Source organism: Salmo salar, chromosome ssa09, assembly GCF_905237065.1.
Source record: "Salmo salar chromosome ssa09, Ssal_v3.1, whole genome shotgun sequence".
Lineage (NCBI taxonomy): Eukaryota > Metazoa > Chordata > Actinopteri > Salmoniformes > Salmonidae > Salmo > Salmo salar.
The window spans coordinates 114,591,431-114,611,979 of NC_059450.1; the positions used below are offsets into that span (position 1 = coordinate 114,591,431).

Here is a 20,549-nt window from a genome sequence, read left to right on the forward strand (position 1 = left end):
GCCGCCCGGCCAAACTGAGCAATCGGGCTAGAAGGGCCTTGGTCAGGGAGGTGACCAAAAACCCTATGGTCACTCTGACAAAGTTCCAAAGTTCCTGTGTGGAGATGGGAGAACCTTCCAGAAGGATAACCATCTCTGCAGCACTCCACCAATCAGGCCTTTATGGTAGAGTGACCAGACGGAAGCCACTCCTCAGTAAAAGGCACAAAACACCCCTCTTAGAGTTTGCCAAAAGGCACCTAAAGGACTCTCAGACCATGAGAAACAAGATTCTCTGCTCTGACTAAACCAAGATTGAACTCTTCAGCCTGAATGCCAAGCATCACGTCTGGAGGAAACCTGGCACCATCCCTACGGTGAAGCATGGTGGTGGCAGCATCATGCTATGGGAATGTTTTTCAGCGGCAGGAACTGGGACACTAGTCAGGATCGAGGGAAAGATTAACAGAGCAAAGTACAGAGAGATCCTTGATGAAAACCTGCTCCAGAGCCCTCAGGACCTCAGACTGGGGCGAAGGTTCACCTTCCAATAGGATAACTGTCACGTCTGCTCCCGCTCTTCCCTTCCCCTGGCGCTTGAGGGCGCCAGATTACCCTGCATCACACACACCTGCCTTCCCTCGTTACTCGCATCAGCTTTATTTGACTCACCTGGACTCACTTATCACATGTTCATTTCCTCCCCTATATTTGTCTGTTCCCTGTTGCTGCATTGGTTGTTTTTTGTCTTTAGTTTTTGTCTTTGACGCTGTTCTGTCTCGTGCCATGTCCGTTCTCCATGAATTGTTTACTCCCCGTACCTGCTTTGTCTCTCCAGCGTATTTCCGCGTGACAGAATACAGCAGCCAAACATACGAAGCATCGGGGAGTACTGGCGTTCCGGTTGGAATGGTGGCAGCGGCTCTGGGTCGCCATCGATGGAACCAGGGATGCCTAGCCAGCTCGTCGGGCTTCCATGCCCTAGCTGGTTCGAGAGGTTTCCTTGCCCCGGTTGGCTCGGAGGGTGCCCATCCCACGTCGGGCCTCAGCCGGATCATCAGTTTTTGTGCGCCCAACCGATCCAGGAGTATTTTGTTTGGGACGTCGGGGTGGAATCCGCTGCCGATGGAACCGGGGGTACCTCAGCAGGCCCGTAGGGCTTTCACGCCCTGGCTGGCTCGAGAGGTTTCGTTGCCTCGGTTGGCTTGGCAGGTTTCCATCCCACGTCACGCTCCACTGGATCTTCGGGCTTCCTCAGCGGGATCGACAGGCTCTCACGCTCCTGCCGGTTCGTCGGGTTTTCACTCCCTAACCGGCTTGCCCAGCACCCATGTCTCGGCCGGTTCGCCCAGGTGGGATGCCGGGTGGCGTCCCAAGAGAGAGGGGTACTGTCATGTCTGCTCCCGCTCTTCCCTTCCCCTGGCGCTTGAGGGCGCCAGATTACCCTGCATCAACCACTCCTGTCATCCATCACGCACACCTGCCTTCCCTCGTCACTCGCATCAGCGTTATTGGACTCACCTGGACTCACTTATCACATGTTCATTTCCTCCCCTATATTTGTCTGTTCCCTTGCTCTGTTCCCTGTTGCTGCATTGATTGTTTTTTGTCTTTAGTTTTAGTCTTCGACGCTGTTCTGTCTGGTGCCATGTTCTTCATTAAATGTTTACATTTTTACATTTACATTTTAGTCATTTAGCAGACGCTCTTATCCAGAGCGACTTACAGTAGTGAATGCATACATTTCATACATTTCATTTCATGCATTTAAAAAAAAAAAAAATTGTACTGGCCCCCCGTGGGAATCGAACCCACAACCCTGGCGTTGCACACACCATGCTGGCATTGCAAACACCATGCGCTACCAACTGAGCCAGAGGGAAGTTTACTCCCCGTACCTGCTTTGTTTCTCCAGCGTCATCCCGTGTGACAATAACGACCCTAAGCACACAGCCAAGACAACGCAGGAGTGGCTTCGAGACAAGTCTCTGAATGTCCTTGAGTGGCCCAGCCAGAGCCTGGACTCGAACCCGATCAAACATCTCTGGAGAGACTTAAAAATATCTGTGCAGCGACGTTCCCCATCCAACCTGATAGAGCTTGAGAGGATCTGCAGAGAAGAATGGGAGAAACTCCCACAATACAGGTGTGCCAAGCTTGTAGCCTCATACCCAGAAAGACTCCAGGCTGTAATTGCTGCCAAAGGTGTTTCAACAAAGTACTGAGTTAAGGGTCTGAATACTTATGTAAATGTGATTTCCATTTTTTTTTGTTTACTTAATTTGCAAAAGTCGGAAAAAAAACCTTTTTTGGTTTGTCATTATGGGGTATTGTGTGTAGATTGAGGGAAAAACTATAAAATCCATTTTAGAATAAGGCTCTAACATAACAAAATGTGGAAAAAGTCAAGGGGTCTGAATACTTTCTGAATGCACTGTATATGTAATTGGTTTTAGCTAAATATAGGCTGTGTGTGGAAGAAGAATGTGCTTAAAGTAGGATGAGGAAAGTGTGTTTATGTGTGAGTTACAGAGAGAAAACACACACAGCCTGTTTACTTTTTTAATCGTAAACGTTTAATCGACATGGGCTTGCCTGACCACAGAAAATGATGCAAATAGATGAAAAATAATAGGCTATAATTCAAAGTCAGCTCTTGGCACCATGTCATTACCCAGACTCCAGCTGACTAAAAGACGAATTTACTTATGATTAAAATCTATATTCATAAATGTACATTTTCAAAGAAGATGCCCAGATTTCAAACCTTAATTTATGAATTTGTAGCCTTACTAGGGCCGTTTTTGCATGAAACTCCCTTCCATCTCATATTGCTCAAATAAAGAGCAAACCTGGTTTTATAAAACAGATAAAGCAACACCTCACGGCACAACGCCTCTCCCCTATTTGACCTAGATAGTTTGTGTGTATGTATTGATATGTAGGCTGCGTGTGCCTTTTTAAAATTGATGTAGTTCTGTCCTTGAGCTGTTCTTGTCTATTAATGTTCTGTATTATGTCATGTTTCATGTTTTGTGTGGACCCCAGGAAGAGTAGCTGCTGCTTTTGCAACAGCTAATGGGGATCCTAATAAAATACCAAATACCCTCAAGTTTCATAGTAACAAAAATAGTATTTGCACCAGAGAATTTTATAATTGGATTTGATGTACAGGTATGTTGAAATGTGATCTGTCATCTTCCATTTCTATTTATTTGATTTCTGGTGGTTGTTCATATTGTTCATTTCCCTGACCTATTTTTTAAATTATTTTGTAACACATTTATTATATATATATACACACACACATTTTTAAATAGTGGCGCGACAGTTTTCGTCAGACCGTCGCGGGTCGTGGGATCAAAAGGGTCTCAGAAGGTGTAGATGGTTAGGGTGGGTCGGCGAGCTATGTTATTAGGGCTGTGTATAATCTCGACCTCAAAGACCATACGGGGAGAATGGGCAGGCGGATAATGGAGTTAAATGGGCACCATTCTATGGGCTTGAATCGTTATTCTTTGTGTAGCTCTGGTCATTGTTTTCTTGTCCTCATTGTGGATTTAATCAGGCGTGATGGAGAACGGCCCAGTGACAGACTGGTGATGGAGAACGGCCCAGTGACAGACTGGTGATGGAGAACGGCCCAGTGACAGACTGGTGATGGAGAACGGCCCAGTGACAGACTGGTGATGGAGAACGGCCCAGTGACAGACTGGTGATGGAGAACGGCCCAGTGACAGACTGGTGATGGAGAACGGCCCAGTGACAGACTGGTGATGGAGAACGGCCCAGTGACAGACTGAAGGGCTCGTTGAGAGTCTGAATCCTCCTGTGGACAAAGCAAGTGTCATAGACAATGTTTCCTTAAAAAAAAAAATTCAGCACTGAGGAAATTTCAGGTCTGCAAACCTGAACATTGTGAAAATTCTGTGCAATTTCCGGCTTGCGTTTACTGTCAACACTCAGGCTGTACCTGCTTTAAGTAACTTTTTTTTACTGTGGCTAGGAAGGCTACTGTGGCTCTTTGATAATAATGTCAAAACAATGGTGAAAATGCATCCCATAACATTTTAACAAGAACATAGTTCTATCATTCAGCCTACAGTAGTAGACAACATGGGGTGTTCAATGTAGGCCAACATTCCATGACACCTTTGAAAAAACATGCAGGGTTTGTCATGAACCTGTTTATCCACCTGTTCTTCAGACAAGGATGTCACTGAAAATGCTGTTGTATTGTGTTTTATTTAACTAGGCAAGTCAGTTAAGAACAAATTCTTATTTACAATGATGGCCTACCCCGGATGACGCTGGGACAATTCTGCACCACCCTATGGGACTCCCAATCACGGCCAAATGTGATGCAGCCTGGATTTGAACCAGGTACTGCAGTGAAGCCTCTTGCATTGAGATTCAGTGGCTTAGACCACTCGGGAGCACCATAGGTATATGCAAGAAATCACTTTACAAAATAAAATGTATTATTATTCCCATATAATGTTTATTATTACAGAGAATCAGACAAAAATGTATGCTACTTTAACCGATGTGGAATGGCTTGTTAGTTAGCGGTGGTGCGCTCTAATAGCGTTTCCATCAGTTACGTCACTCGCTCTGAGACCTGAAGTGGTTGTTCCCCTTGCGTTGCAAGGGCCTCGGCTTTTGTGGCGCGATGGGTAACGATGCTTCGTGGGTGACTGTTGTTGATGTGTGCAAGAGTCCCTGGTTCGAGCCCAGGTTGGGGCGAAGAGAGGGACGGAACCTACACTGTTACACTACCCTCTGCCTATTGGCTACTTATCCAAGCATGTCTCAAAATAGAACACTGCTCTTTTAAGACATAAAAACAGCTACTTGACTCAGATAGTTAGAAATGTACACCGTTTCTGCTTTTGTATGAAGCAATCACTCCATAATTGCTGACCAGAAATCAACAAGTGTGCACACGTGGCAGTACATACAGCTCTCGATTTTTTCTCAAAACAAGCACATCTATCTACTCGCTTGTGCCAGTCGTTGCAATATAATTCTACTCAGAAATTCTCAGCAAAATATCTTGCATAGTTAGTTTTGCATACACCCTCCTACTAAGTCTTGCATAGTTCGTTTTGTTTCATATTTGTTGCATTGAAAGTGGCTAACACTTTGACTCGATCACAATTCCGGCCACAGTATAGGGAAACGTTGATTGTGTTAACAAAAGGGGAAAGTTCCAAACCTCCCGGGGGCTCTGCGTACCTTTCTGGGATGGTTCGAGTAAGGGAGGCGTCCCTATGTCTCCATACGGGTGAATGAGTGTGTGTGTGTGTGTGTGTATTTAAGAACTGGGGTTGTTGCACAAGTCCCAAAAAATAAGCATAGACGAGTGAGTCAAAATAAGAAAGCTGGCATAGTTTAACTCTAATTAGGCTACATTTACTATTTTTCCAAATTGATCTCAACTTGAACATTGAAAATGGAGACTCTGGTCGCAACCGGGTCCATTGCCAACCCTGTTAAATTTCGGGACCAGGACTATGTAGCCCTCCTAGATGCGTGCGTTAAATCCGGTTCGCTGTTCTCTGACTCAACCTTCGCCCCGGACCAGAGCTCAATCGGTATGCCTACCGACCCGGATCCCAAAAAGGAGATCAAGTGGCTGCGACCCAAGGTAGGCTACTGTCCTATCAGTGTATACACAAGCAAGTCGAGATCTACCGCACAGATTTTTTTTAAACATGAAAAAATGAAATATTAAAATAAAACTGTTCAGGAGGAATGAGGTTTGTGCAGCAGTCCAAATACATTATCACAGCATATTGACTATATGCCTGGCCGGCCAAAAATGTTATTCTTAGGCCATATTATATTTCAAAACTCGAGCTTTGATAACAAAATAGTTCAGTTGTAGCACTTGCGAGGCACAGCATAAATTGAAAAAAATAGCTTTTTTTATTTGACTGGGCTGATGCTAACTGCCTCTGATGGTCATGGTGCGTTCAAGACAACTGGGAACAAGAAGAGAGAAAAAACGAAGCAAATCATGATATTAGTGATTTTCAGGTCGGAAAGTCAGAGCTCTAGAAATATTTCCGACTTGGAATTCCGAGTTGGATTACCGTTAAAGATGTTTTCCCCCAAGTCGGATCTCGTTCTATTCCGAGTACCCAGTTTTCTTGAACACACTGAAGTCTGAGATTTCCGAGTTGCTTTGAACACAGCATTAGTCTCAGCTGAGGGAGGGAGAGAGCAGCAGAGTTCCTGCTCTCTCACGGTCCCTGCTCTCTCCTTCCTTTCCTCTGGTGAGACTGACCAGAGAGAGAGCACACAATCTTCCACCTGATGGCGAAACTCGAATCATTCAAACCGCGTCTGCCTCATGCACAAATTAATGTTGTCCCTAAGACCAGAGAAAGCTACATATTCCTTGATATTACAATAGACAGGACAAAATGCTAATAATAATAAAAACGCAGGGCTATTTATAGCCTACACTTGGATACTCATTCATTGCAGCTCCAGTAGAAGTAGGAAGAAGCCCGTTTTGTTTGTAATAGTGTTTTAATAGGGCTCCTGAGTGGCACAGTGGCCTAAGGCACTGCATCTCAATGCTAAGAGGTGTCACTACAGTCCCTGGTTCACATATGGCTGTGATTGGGAGTCCAATAGGGCGGTGCACAATTGGCCCAGGTTCGGAAGGGGTAGGCCGTCATTGTAAATAAGAATTTGTTCTTAACTGACTTGCCGGTTAAATAAAACAGTACTGAATAAAAACTTAGACATGAACTCAATCAGAATAGCAGCTCTTCGCTGTAGTTCTTTGACAGTCTCTCTCTGGTCATGGTTTTAAAAGTTATGAAATCTCACATAGGCTAGTATCAAATTTTGTGGCCAGGGTGACGGAAGCTGTAGGCACGGTGATTTGAGCTACCGGATTGGCCAGTGCCGTAGGCACTCGATTTAGCCACAGATCTCCCGGTCTGCCAGGTGGGCAGAGTTGGCAGAGCAACACACGAAAAAGGAGCGCAAGCCTTTATCGTTGGCTTTTCTACAGGAATGTTTGGTGATCGTCTAGGGATGCCTTGAAGATGGACCAGTCGATCGTGATCGACCGATTGGTGACAACTGGGCTACATCAGGGTTCCCCAAACTCGGTCCTGCCCACCCCCGTGCACATTTTGTTTTTTGCCCTAACACTATACAGCTGATTCAAAAAACAAACTCATCACCAAGCTTTGGATTATTTTAATCAGCTATGTAGTGCTAGGGCAAAAAAAAAAAAATGTAGGGGGGGGTCTACATGATAGCCAGCCATGTGGTCACTCAAAAACACACTTCTAAATTGCAATAGTCAATTTTCTTACTCAAGATAGTCAAGCTTATTTTCGGGATATCTGTAGCCTACGTTATCATTTTTATAGTGACATTATGAATTGAGGTTGATGAGGATATGAGTAGATTTAGTTGTGTACAATTTGATGATGCTCCTGGACAGATGTAGGCTACACTGGAGCTGACTCACTGTCAGGTGTGGTTCTGAGGAAGATAGATTGATCTGCTGGAGCATGTTCAGAGAGAGGAGAGAGAACGGACAGAATGGAGCATGTTCAGAGAGAGGAGAGAGAACGGACAGAATGGAGCATGTTCAGAGAGAGGAGAGAGAACGGATAGAATGGAGCATGTTCAGAGAGAGGAGAGAGAACGGACAGAATGGAGCATGTTCAGAGAGAGGAGAGAGAACGGACAGAATGGAGCATGTTCAGAGAGAGGAGAGAGAACGGACAGAATGGAGCATGTTCAGAGAGAGGAGAGAGAACGGATAGAATGGAGCATGTTCAGAGAGAGGAGAGAGAACGGATAGAATGGAGCATGTTCAGAGAGAGGGGAGAGCGAATTGACAGAACGGAGAATGTTGAGAGAAAAGAGAACTTACAGAGTCTGTGCCAAACAGCTGGACAGGATGTCACTAAAAGCAGAAAAGACATGGAATGATGAGAACAACCGAAGAAGCCATGAAACGTTTGTGATGCAGTTGAAATCATGAACATTGCTTTTGTCATCATCCAGTCAACTGTTATGTGAATGAAACAAGAGTTACACATTCCCTCAGACAGTGTAAACTGTAGTCTTGAACTCTGCCCGTGTCTCTCTCTCTTCAGGAGATCAGTGTCAATGCTGTGTTTGTGGAGGACACAACCTGCACGACCGATATCTGCCAGGGCCAGCTGGGTAAGTGTGTGTGTGCTTTAAACATCGTCGGATGGGATATCATTGCAGTAACGGGTAGACACTTATCTTAACTCAAACTCACAGTTCTCATGTATAACTAGATTGACCTTACCTCTCCCAACCTATTCTCCTGGGAATGGTGTCGAGATGATATCCTGGTTCTACTGTCACGGTTGTCGTAAGGAGAAGCGGACCAAAGTGCAGCGTGTGTGTCGTTCCACATTTTATTGTCACTGTGAAACTTTGCAATACATACACAATAAACTGAACGAACAAAACAACAAACCGTGACGCAGAGTAGAAACATACACTAACTCAGAAACAATCTCCCACAAAACCCAGGTGGAAAAAAACCCTACTTAAGTATGATCTCCAATTAGAGACAACGAGGACCAGCTGTCTCTAATTGGAGATCATCCCAAACAAAACCCCAACATAGAAATACAAAACTAGACCCTGACAACATAGAAATAGAAAACCTAAAAAAAAACACTGTCACGCCCTGACCTACTCTACCATAGAAAATAACATCTTTCTCTGGTCAGAACGTGACATCTACTATCTGTATGGTTCAGACTCTGATAGATATCCTCTAATCACATTGAATATGTCACCCCTCCACACTGCCCCAGGGGCTCCGCTCCAAACACGTCCCAACAGTATGGGGATCGGGGTGACATTCTGTGCTCTCACCTCCCAGTCCCAACCTCCTCGGAGTATCTGTGGGTCTAAAATGGACCCTGTGATCACACCCCTTTCTCCCATGAAAAACAATGTGCCTTCTTTATCACCGCTTTTCATGCGATGTCCAGTCTGTTTTTCATTGTTGTGAAGTAGGGAGAGTTCTCATGTTGCTTTCTTTGTTATTGCTTCATTATTTGTCCTCGAGGTTTGTGTAATAGTTCTGGTGGCAATGTGGCATCCCTTGTGTGTGTGTGTGTGTGTGTGCATACGTGCATCAAACATCAATACCTCTTTCTTTCCTCTACATGGACACAAAGAGCATCTGTTTACTGTTAGAGAGGAATGTGCCTGTGTGTGTACAGGCATGTTTGTGTGCGCTCGTGCATGTGTGTGTGTGTTTGTGAGGGTGAGAGTGTGTGAGTGTGGGAACTCTGCAGTGTTAGAACTTCCTCAACCGTCAGGAAATGATTTGAAATGAAGAAAAAAAAACACCCCATGTAGAATCAATTGAAATAAAATCGAATTCATACCGCTAGTTATCATGCCTGTCTCTTTCTTTTTCTAATAGGTGACTGTTGGCTTCTGGCTGCCCTGTCCTGCCTTACCATGCACCCCAATCTCTTTGTCAAAGTGGTACCACCTAATCAGAGCCTGACAGAATCCTATGCTGGCATCTTCCACTTTACGGTAATGCGTGGGGAGGGTTCCTGTGCTTGCTGTGTACATGTGTTCTGCATACTTACTTTTTGTTGTTACAATGAGAATGTCCCTTACAATCGTATTAGTGCAGCATGCCACGTAAAAGAGTGAGAGTAGCAAAAGCAGGACTGAAAAGTAGTAGTGTCAAGTTTTAAGGTCACATGCACAAGTAGAGTGAAATGCCTTTCTTTCAAAACCCAACAATGCAGTAATCAATAGCAAATGTATTAATAGAAAAAAAACACACGAGAAATAAGAATAAGAAATATGAAATACACAATAAAGTAAGTAGGTAAGCGTGCTATATACAGGAAATATTTTAAAAGTAAATTCCAATACCATATTTACATGTGCAGGGATACTGGAGTGATGGAGGTAGATATGTATTGGGGTAAGGGGACTAGGCAACAGGATATAAGATAAACAGAGTAGCAGCAGCTTGTATGTGAGTGGTTGTGCGGGTGTAGAGTCAGTATAAATGTATGTGTGAGTGGGCAAATAATGGAGTGAGTGTTTTTGTGTGCGTTGGAGTGACAGTGTGTGTGAGTGCGTAGGGCCCTGTGAGTGTGCATAGAGACAGAGCAAATATACAAAGATACAAGGTAAACTCGGTCTATGTAGCTATTTTGTTAGCTCTTTCTCAGTCATAAGGTGGAAATAAAGAGTTCTTAAGGGAACAAACCCTAATCAGCCACCCTCCTTTTTGTTTTTGCTTTTAGTAACCATCTGTATTATGTAACCACACGAAACGTGACATATCCTACTAAATGGAGTGGTTCGGGTTTACGTACAGAATAATACAAAATGCTTTGAGACCAGGTTGGGTAGTGTAACTAATATTCCTCTCCAGCCATTACCACGTGCCCGTCCACCCCAGTTAAGAGACCAGGTTGGGTAGTATAACTAATATTCCTCTCCAGCCATTACCACGTGCCCGTCCACCCCAGTTAAGAGACCAGGTTGGGTAGTGTAACTAATATTCCTCTCCAGCCATTACCACGTGCCCGTCCACCCCAGTTAAGAGACCAGGTTGGGTAGTGTAACTAATATTCCTCTCCAGCCATTACCACGTGCCCGTCCACCCCAGTTAAGGTGCAAAACAACCTCCTGTGATATGGAGATATATGTGATCGTATAGAAATGTAAGCAAAGTTTGAAAGAGTTGTTTTAGTAAAATATTATATCTGTTCGGGCTTCTTGCGGTCATGGGCCTGTGGCAAAATCTAGTTGATGATCTCTGCCCTAGATTAACTTTGCTTGTACTAGTGTGCTTGTAATGCTGTATAATTACTTTACTAGATTTATGACCCCCCCCCACACACACCTTTTACCCCCCCTTCCCATCACTAACGAGGGAGATCTCTAATTACCCGCCCACCCCCACACACACACATTTTCGTACACACACCTCTAAACCCTTCTCTATCTCGTCTCTGAAAACTTGCCCCTGGCGTCATTATCATTCAATTGGTCTCTGGACCAACTGTGTCAGGGTAAAGGGATTGATTACTAAAACATTGTCTCATGAAATAACATCTGTGAAAGACATGCAATGGAAACATTAAAACATAGAGCTCATGAGTTATGACTCAGGGATTTTCTGTAATTGCTTTAATATTTTCTCATGTCCTCTCAGTGAAGTATGTGTGGCATGACTTAACATGTTTGTCGGAAGGAAGGGGGATAAATATGTGTAGACTTAGAGAGCTGGAGGGATTATGTTGGGAGTGTAGTCCGTCCAGACTTGTAGGTAGCTACACACACACACACACACACACACACACACACACACACACACACACACACACACACACACACACACACACACACACACACACACACACAGCCTTGCTTATGGGCTTCTATGATGTTTTAATGCAGGCCTGTACTTGCCCATTGTTATGCAACACATTCAATGTAGATGTCTCTCTCCCCTTCTCCCTCCTCCCTCCCTCTCTGTCTCCCTCTCTCCCTACATCCCCCTCATCCCTTCTCCCTCCCTTACTGTCCACCCTCTTTATGCCTCCCTCTTCCTCCCACCTTCCACCTCCTCCCTCCCACCTCCTCCCTCCCCCTCCCTGTGTAGTTCTGGCAGTATGGTGAGTGGGTGGAGGTGGTAGTGGATGACAGGCTGCCTGTACGCGGCGGCCGCCTGCTCTTCAGCTACTCCTGTACCCGCAACGAGTACTGGAGCGCCCTGGTGGAGAAAGCCTATGCCAAGTCAGTCAACCGGGGTGTGTGTGTGTGTGTGTGTGTGTGTGTGTGTGTGTGTGCGTGTGCGTGTGCGTGTGCGTGTGCGTGTGCGTAATATGCTACGTGGTTGTAGTGTGTGTGTGTGTGCCTGACAATGCCCTTATGAGGTTTCAGCCTCCTCATTTGAATGCGTTTATCGTAAGGCACTTTGAATAAGAGCTAAATGACAGAAAATGTCCATCTAGAAAATGTCCCCTTCCTTTATCTCCCTCATTCCTCTCTCCTTCCTCCCCCCCACCATTCTATCCCCTCCCCCTTTCTCTCCACACACCCCTTTCGCCTGCTCCCTCTACCCCTATCTCGGAGCAGGCTGATCGGGTCATATGGCAGTCTGAAGGGGGGTAATATCTCTGAGGCGATGGAGGACTTCACAGGCGGCATAGCCTACTCCCTCCCTGTATCCTCACGCACCCCCAGGATCATGTGGAAAGCCCTCTCTGATGCCCTGTCCCGTGGCAGCCTGCTCAGCTGCTTCATACAGGTGCAGCACAAACACACGCATGCAAGCGAGAACGCACACACACACACACACACACACACACACACACACACACACACACACACACACACACACACACACACACACACACACACACACACACACACACACACACACACACACACACACACACTTCCACCCATGGCACATGGTGAATTCTGTACCAACATAGCTACACACCTTTCTGACACCCACACCTCTCCTTCGTCAATAGCTACTGTGATTGCAAGTGTGACTTTCACTGTGTAAGAAGCAAGTTGCTCTCTATGTGCTGTGTATCTCCACAGGCTAGTAACTATCTTGAGATAGGCACAGTGACTGCAGAGGGACTGGTGAAGGGCCATGCCTACGCCATCACAGACACTGACACGGTATGTATCATACTGTGCTTCCTTGAACTAAAGTCATCACAAAATAATCCACTTTCCCATTTTGCTAACATAATTGTTGGTGTGTGTGTGTGTGTGTGTGTGTGTGTGTGTGTGTGTGTGTGTGTGTGTGTGTGTGTGTGTGTGTGTGTGTGTGTGGTTCAGGTGAAGAAGTCGGCTGGTGAGGCCTTGTTGCTGAGGCTGAGGAACCCCTGGGGCTTTGTGGAGTACTCTGGACCCTGGAGTGACAAGTGAGGAAGTGTGTGTGTGTTTCATTTTGTTGTTACACAGTAATCCTGTGCTCATTTTCCTGTGTGTGTGTGTGTGTGTGTAATTGCAGGAGTAAAGACTGGGATGATGTGGATGCTGCTGAAAAGAAAAGGATTGAGCTGAAAAACAGTGAGGACGGAGAGTTCTGGTAGGTTCTGGCATTACAATCACACGTAGACACAAACACACATAGACACAAAAACACATAGACACAAAAGCAAATAGACACAAACATCGACCAGTCTCACCTTATTTCTGCTGTACTTTGTTTTGGTTTATGCATACATGTGTAAATACAATGTAACGTATAATAACTGATACCAATAATGCATAGATGATGTACTGTATTATAGACGACTCCAAATGAAATACTGTACCGTGTTGGACTATGGCTGCTTTTTCACGTCTCAAAACTCTATTTGAGTGGTCCACAATGTGGTCTCTTAAAATCATTGTGGAATGACACTTTAATAAATGTCTCTAACTCGAACATATCAATGTCATGTGCATCCCTCTCCGCGTGTCAGGATCAGTGCGGAGGACTTCAGCAAGCTGTTTGGCACAGTGGAGCTGTGCAGTGTGGACCCTGACCCCATAGTGGATGAGGATACACCCACTGACCCCGACTCCCCCCCTGCCCCCATCTCTGCCTGGACCCTCAGCTCCCATAAAGGCTCCTGGGTATCGGGCTCCACCGCAGGGGGAAGCTGTACTTACCCTCGTGAGTGTGTGTGTGTGTGTTTCCAAAAGCAGAACGTTTGTAATTTCATCTACTTGTCATTTACTACCTCCCTTTTCACCAATCCCTCCTCTATTGTAGGATCTTTCTGGAAGAATCCCCAGTTCCAGCTGACCCTTGCAGAGCATGATGATGATAATGCGATGACCCCAGAGGAGAAGAAGGTGGCAGGGAATCAGAAGGAGAAAGCGAAGCAGTGCACCGTGTTGGTGGAACTACTGCAGAAAAACCGTAGAAAGAAGGATAAAATCAGCTTCCTCCACATCGCCTTCCACATCTACAGGGTGAGAGAGGAAGGGAGCGCGAGGGAGAGAAAATGCGTTGTCCCTGTATGTGCTGTGAATCTGAATGTTCTACATGTTCAGTTAGTCTGACGTTTTTCCTGTCTCTGCAGGTTCCTCCAAAGGTGAGTATCATGTTGTGAAGTATTTGAAAAAAAACGACATATTTTTATTAGTTAGATAATGTCATCACTTTTAATCTAACAACCATGTCTGCTGCCCCCTCTCTCCAACCACTACCTCCCTCTCTCCCCCTTTTCTATGTCTGCCTTCTTCTTCCTATCTCTCCTCTTCTCCTCTCCTATCTTCCCCGCTCCCCCTCTTGTAGCTCCAGGGCCTGTGTCTGGACCAGACCTTCTTCTCTTCCCAGCAGCCTGTGGGGAGTTCTGGGAAGTACCAGCCCCTGAGGTATTGTACCTCAGCAGCCAGTCTTCACTGCAAATATGGTGGGTCACATTTTCATGAAAACAGTCTATAAAGTTGTATCTCATCTCTTCTTCTTGTCTTTTGTCACCGTAGGGCTGTGTGGAGGGAGGTGAGGCTGGACCCGGGAAACTATGTGATTCTGGCCTCCACCTACAGTCCCAACCAGCCTGCAGAATTCTTCCTCCGCATCTATTCCAAGACTGGCAACAATCTGGGGTACAGAAGGGGTGGGTGGGGGCGGGTGATGATGATGATGCTGATGATGACAATTCAGTGACAATCTCATATTGCGTTGAGACTGATGGTGCTCCTCCTTGTATTCCAGGACCAAAGATTTCACCTGCTCCACTGGCTTCCTCATGGTGCGTTGAACCTTACAGAAGCATACTTCTACTGCACTACTGCTCTCCAGTTCAGCAAGCCAACTGTCTGTGTGCGTGTGTGTGTGTGCGTGCGTGTGCGTGTGTGTGTGTGTGTGTGTGTGTGTGTGTGTGTGTGTGTGTGTGTGTGTGTGTGTGTGTGTGTGTGTGTGTGTGTGTGTGTGTGTGTGTGTGTGTGTGTGTGTGTGTGTGTGTGTGTGTGTGTGTCCCCTTCACAGGTAATGTCAATGCCACCAGTCTTGCCAGAGGATCGCAAGAGAGTACAGAAGACCTTTGATGAGATGGCGGGGCCTGTAGGAATTCTCTCATCTCAAAATATAACTCAACCATAGAAGAGAAATATCTCCCTTAGACAGTCTTAACCTCCTGTTCTCTCTCCCTGGCAGGACGACAAGCTGAATGCAAAGGAGTTCATGAAGCTGGTTAACTCAGGTTAGATCGTTAATGAACTCGGGTTTTCATTTATAAGGTTCATTTAGTCAAACCATGTTGCAGAACTCCCTCAACTGCTGTGATGAAGGGTACCACTATTGTATGTTGGTGCTATTGTGGGGAATATTCTTACGATGCAGTGCCAGTAACAGACAGTAGGTGGGAGCAGAGTAGGAAGGTTTCCTCTATCAGGTGGACAAACTTTTTGGGCAAACAGAGATGACTTCTCTAGGCATAACCTCATAGCTGATATACCATTAAGATCATCTGCCTCTTTCACTCCTCCCCTCTCCCCCTCTCTCAGTTCTGGAGAAAGACTACCAGCTGCCACTGGAGACATGCAGACAGCTCATCTTTGGAGAGGATGTATCCTTTTATTTGGCCAGTTGTCACAACCTTACCCCGTACATCTCACTGCCTTTGTTTTTCTTGCCAGGGCCCGTATCCACAAAGCATCTAAGAGCAGGAGGGCTGATCTAGGATTTGTCCATTTAATCGTATTCATTGTGATCTAAAACACTAAACTGATCCTAGATCAGCACTCCTACTCTGATATGCTTTGTGGATACGGGCCCTGGTACTTTAGAGCGCCTCTGTCTGTGTCTGAGAGCTATCCCTAACCCACCTGTCAGACTGGGGGGCGTAGCAGTCTGACCCGAGAGCAGACAGAGCCTGTGCTGGCCTCTCTTCGCAGTCTGCAGGTACGACTGTGCTAGAGAGACAAGCCCCAAGGTGTTAAGCAATAAAGCCAGAGGGGGTGTGGTATATTGGCCATTATAAACTGCCAATCAACCCTGAATGCTGATTGGCTGATCACTGTGGTATATCAGACCGTGTATACCATGGGTATGACAAAACATTTATTTTTACTGCTCTAATTACATTGGCAACCAGTTTATAAGGGCTGTTTTTATGCACAATGCGAAGCGGAGTGCCTGGATACAGCCCTTAGCCGTGGGATATTGGCCTTATACCACAAACCCCAGAGGTGCCTTATTGCTTTTATACACTGGTTACCAACATAAATAGGAGTATTTTTGCTTCATACCCATGGTATATTGTCTGATATACACACAGCTGAAATGCTGTTTCAGCCAATCTGCATCCAGGACACAAAATACCTGGTTTATAATTAGTAATATTACTTAGCTACAGTTACTCAACCATCTGTCACTGACCTCTCTCTCTCTTTCAGTCCATCTTCTTCAAGTTTGATCAGGACTCATCAGGGACTATGAGCCCCTTTGAGCTTAGTCTGGCCCTCCAGGCTGCTGGTTTGTTCATACGCACGCACGCACGCACACACACACACACACACACACACACACACACACACATCCACACTCTCTCTCTCTGCCTCTTACACTCCCTCCCTCAACAATCTCTCACTCACTCATTCACTCACTCCCTCCCTCACTTTCCATATGGTGTGTTACATTTTACCCTCTACTCCATTCTTGAATGGATAATAACCCATTTCTCTCCTCCCCTCTCGCTCCTGCTAGGGGTGCAGTGTGATGGCCAGGTCATACAGGTGCTGTGGGAGAGGTTTGGCTCTGGGGAGCCGCATCTGCCTTTCCATGGCTTTGTGGCCTGCGTCACCAGGCTGCGCAAGCTATTCGGTATGTCAACACACACGCACGCACACACCTAGGTGAGTTATGTTTTGTTGTCGGTTATGATGTTCTGCCTTAATATTGTGTGTTTGTTTGTGTCCCCTCTCCCCAGCCCTGTATAAATCAGAGAGCAACCCAGAGGTCAAAGATGTGGGAATCAATGCTGTGAGTCCTCCTTGACTATGAAATCAACCAAAAGCCTGGCCCTAACCCTAACTTCACGTCCACATCCGGGTTCAACCATATCCTTACCCTCAACCCTAACTCTAGCTCAATGTCTACATCCCGGTTCAACCCTAAACCTACCCTCACCCACAACCCTAGCATAATGTCCACATTCCTGTTCAACCCTAACCCTAGCCATAACCCTATCTTGACAGTAACCATGACCCTAAACATGAATCATAACTTGACCCTAACCCGTCCTGTGCCAGACCATATCCTCAAGCCTAACTTATACCTTGTCCCTGACCCTAACCTTTATACAGGCTATACCCTTACTAATGCCCTCTAAACCTGACTGGTTGCTCCTCTCTTTGCTGTTTTTTTACAGTGGCTGCTCCAACTCCTGGCCGTGTGAGTGTGCTCTGCAAACGGGGTCTCTGCGTGAGCACTGCAGGGGCATTCTGTCTGACCAGGACCATATGATAACATCATGCTTCTGTCGGCGTCCTCGTCCACACACACACACACACACACACACACACACACACACACACACACACACACACACACACACACACACACACACACACACACACACACACACACACTAACAATCCCTGAACTTTGTCGCCATACTATACACCACTGCCATATTGTGTTATAGTGCTTTACATTCATTTACATGGATAGTACCTCTGGAGTTAGTGTCAATACTAATGTATTTGATGTGTACACAGGTATGAATCTGTAAATGTTCATTTGTTTCAGCTATTTCCGCAAAGTAATTGAGTCAAGTATTTTCAGTTTTACAGCCAAGTTTTTCTTAAAACTAAAATAATGAAAGAGGTTAAAATAGTGAAAATGTAGTTAAAGCTCTGGAAATTAAAATGAAAAACACAATAATGAAATGTATCCAAAAATAAATCTTTGCAAACATGAATCTGCTTTGATAATGTAAAATGATTTCTGTGTTTATAAATACAGCCCAGCCTCACACACACACACACACACACACACACACGGTGAGTACGGCCTGCCCCGGTGAGGGATTGAAGGTGATGTCTCAGCTGCGCTGCACTCACCATCTCTATTCTTATCTTACTGACGCCACGTACAGCATCAACACGTACTCGCCTCCTCCACTACGTTCCCTCGCTCCCTCCCTCCTTTGCTCCATTCCTCCCTCCCTCACTCTCTCTCTAGTAACTCTGTCTCACAATCTGCCTCCTTCTCCCTCTATTACCCTCTGTGCTCTGTCACACACAAACATTTATGCTCTTGTCCTTTCTCCTGATTCTCCTATAAATAGAAGCTTTGCTCACATCCTGTTCATCTTTATGTGACTACACACAGGTTGCTAGGTTGCCCGTGGCAACAGTCCATCCACCTTGGGACAGAAAGGGAGCGTAGTAGACAGATATGTATGTGACTCTATTTCTCCACCTTTGTCTCGCTCTCTCTCAATTCTGGTTCAGCTGACTGAATTCTGTATGAGGTGAGTTAGTGTGACAGCTGTGGTCTGGCCCAGGGTGGAAAAACAAACATCACTGGGCCCAGGAGACATAATACACATGTACCAGGATGGGGCACTCCTCTCTGTGTCTCTCTTTCCACTAATAAACAAATACAACACACACACCCTAGGGGCTGTATCAGTTCAACCCAGCACGATATCATTACAGGCATTGCACTGTATTGAGTCATCTGAAATTCAACAGCTGAATTTGAACCAAATTTGAACTGTTCTTTTACCCCTTCCAAATGTATCCATCTTCTCCTTTCATCTCCCCCCACCCCCTTTCCCTATTTTTCTACAATTCTTCCTAAAATGGCCCACTAAGCCCCCCATGAGCTGCTCTATGCATCCACCCCCCAACCCACTGGTGAGGTGCTGACTGTGATGCTATAGGCTACATTAGCTGTTCCTGCATGTAGGCCTATAGACAGTGGTGCAAAGTATGGAAGTAAAAAATACTTGAAAGTACTACTTAAGTCGTTTTTTGGGGTATCTGTACTTTACTATTTATATTTGACAACTTATACTTTTTCTCCACTACATTCCTAAAGAACATAATGTACTTTTTTAGTCCATACATTTTCCCTGACACCCAAAAGTACTCGTTACATTTCGAATGCTTAGCAGGACAAGAAAATGGTCCAATTCACTCACATCAAGACAACATCCCTGGTCATCCCTACTACTTGTTATCTGGCAGACTCACTAAACACAAATGCTTCGTTTGTAAATTATTTGTGTCTTGGAGTGTGCCTCTGGCTATCCGTAAATAAAACATGAAAAAATAAAATCGTGCCGTCTGGTTTGCTTCATTATAAGGAATGTGAAATGATTTGTACTTGATACTTAAGTATATTTTAGCAATTACATTTACTTTTGATACTAAAGTATATTTAAACCCAGAAACGTTTAGACTTTTGCTCAAGTAGTATTTTACTGGGTGACTTTCACTTTTACTTGAGTATTTTCTATTAAGGTATCTTTACTTTTACTCAAGTATGACAATTTAGTACTTTTTCCACCACTGCCTATAGATGACGAACAGGCTATAGTCATAGAAGGAAATAAAAAATGGCCTAGACTTATTCGTAGACATACTGTATCTCTCCTTTCCTAGTAACATTTGCGGATGATAACACTTTTTCCGCTTTGTTGTCTCTTGGCGTTTGTAGTGCTTCAAAATTGTGTGGGCCGCAACTCAAGTTCCCTATCGCCCATCTAGCATAGACAGACCGCCATCTGGTGACTAAATATAGTATTCTACTATCGATTGCAGTCGGGTACTACGAAAAGGCGCTCACATCATAGACCCCGCATAACTGGTTTGATGGAGAGGACCGTTTTAGCTAAATATAGGCAAAGTGTGGAAGAAGAATTATGAAAGAACGTGTTTAAAGGAAGAAGAGGAACGTGTATGTGTGTTTGAAAGAGAGAGCAAGACGTTTTAATAAACAGCAGTTTATAGGCCACCACACATTTCATGGATATGGGATTAACTAACCACAGAAAATGATGCATATCGACGATAAGAAATACAGTAAACTCCTGGCACCATGTCATTACTTCAGCTGACTAACTTCCTGGAGGCTCTGTATACCTTTCCCGAATGGTTCGAGTAAGTGGGTGGGTAGGCCTATGCATGTATTATGAACTGGGTTTGTTTGTTGCACAATTCCCCAAAACTGTGTTTAGACGAACAAATCGAGATAGGAATGTTGGTTCAATCTGATTATATTTGCTAGGCCTACTTTTCCAAATTCATCTCAACTGCCATTGAAAATGGAGGCTCAGCAGGTCGCACTTGGGTCCATTGCCAACCCGGTATCATTTCGGGACCACAACTATGTAGCTGTCCTAGATGGGTGCGTTAAGTCCGGTTCGTTGTTCTGACCCAACTTTCGCCCCGGACCAGACCTCCATCGATATGCCTACCGCCCCGGACCCCAGCAAAGAGATCAAATGGCTGCGAACCAAGGTAGGCTACCTTCCTATCAGTGTCTACATGATAGCCAGCCATGTGGTCCCGCTCAAAAA

General features: G+C 45.3%; 1 protein-coding gene across 1 annotated transcript; it reads left to right on the top strand.

The window, feature by feature from the left end:
- Positions 1-5,239: 5,239 nt before the first annotated feature.
- Positions 5,240-17,939, top strand: capn12 (calpain 12). Its single transcript, XM_014213670.2, has 22 exons — positions 5,240-5,629; positions 8,118-8,187; positions 9,440-9,558; positions 11,657-11,790; positions 12,133-12,304; positions 12,610-12,693; positions 12,856-12,941; positions 13,031-13,108; positions 13,488-13,681; positions 13,781-13,983; positions 14,094-14,105; positions 14,309-14,388; positions 14,500-14,622; positions 14,732-14,768; positions 15,005-15,079; positions 15,173-15,218; positions 15,523-15,584; positions 15,851-15,919; positions 16,414-16,492; positions 16,724-16,840; positions 16,947-16,999; positions 17,388-17,939. The coding sequence occupies exons 1-22, from the start codon at positions 5,435-5,437 to the stop codon at positions 17,412-17,414; spliced, it is 2,115 nt and encodes a 704-aa protein (XP_014069145.1). The 5' UTR covers positions 5,240-5,434; the 3' UTR covers positions 17,415-17,939.
- The last annotated feature ends 2,610 nt before the right edge of the window (positions 17,940-20,549 follow it).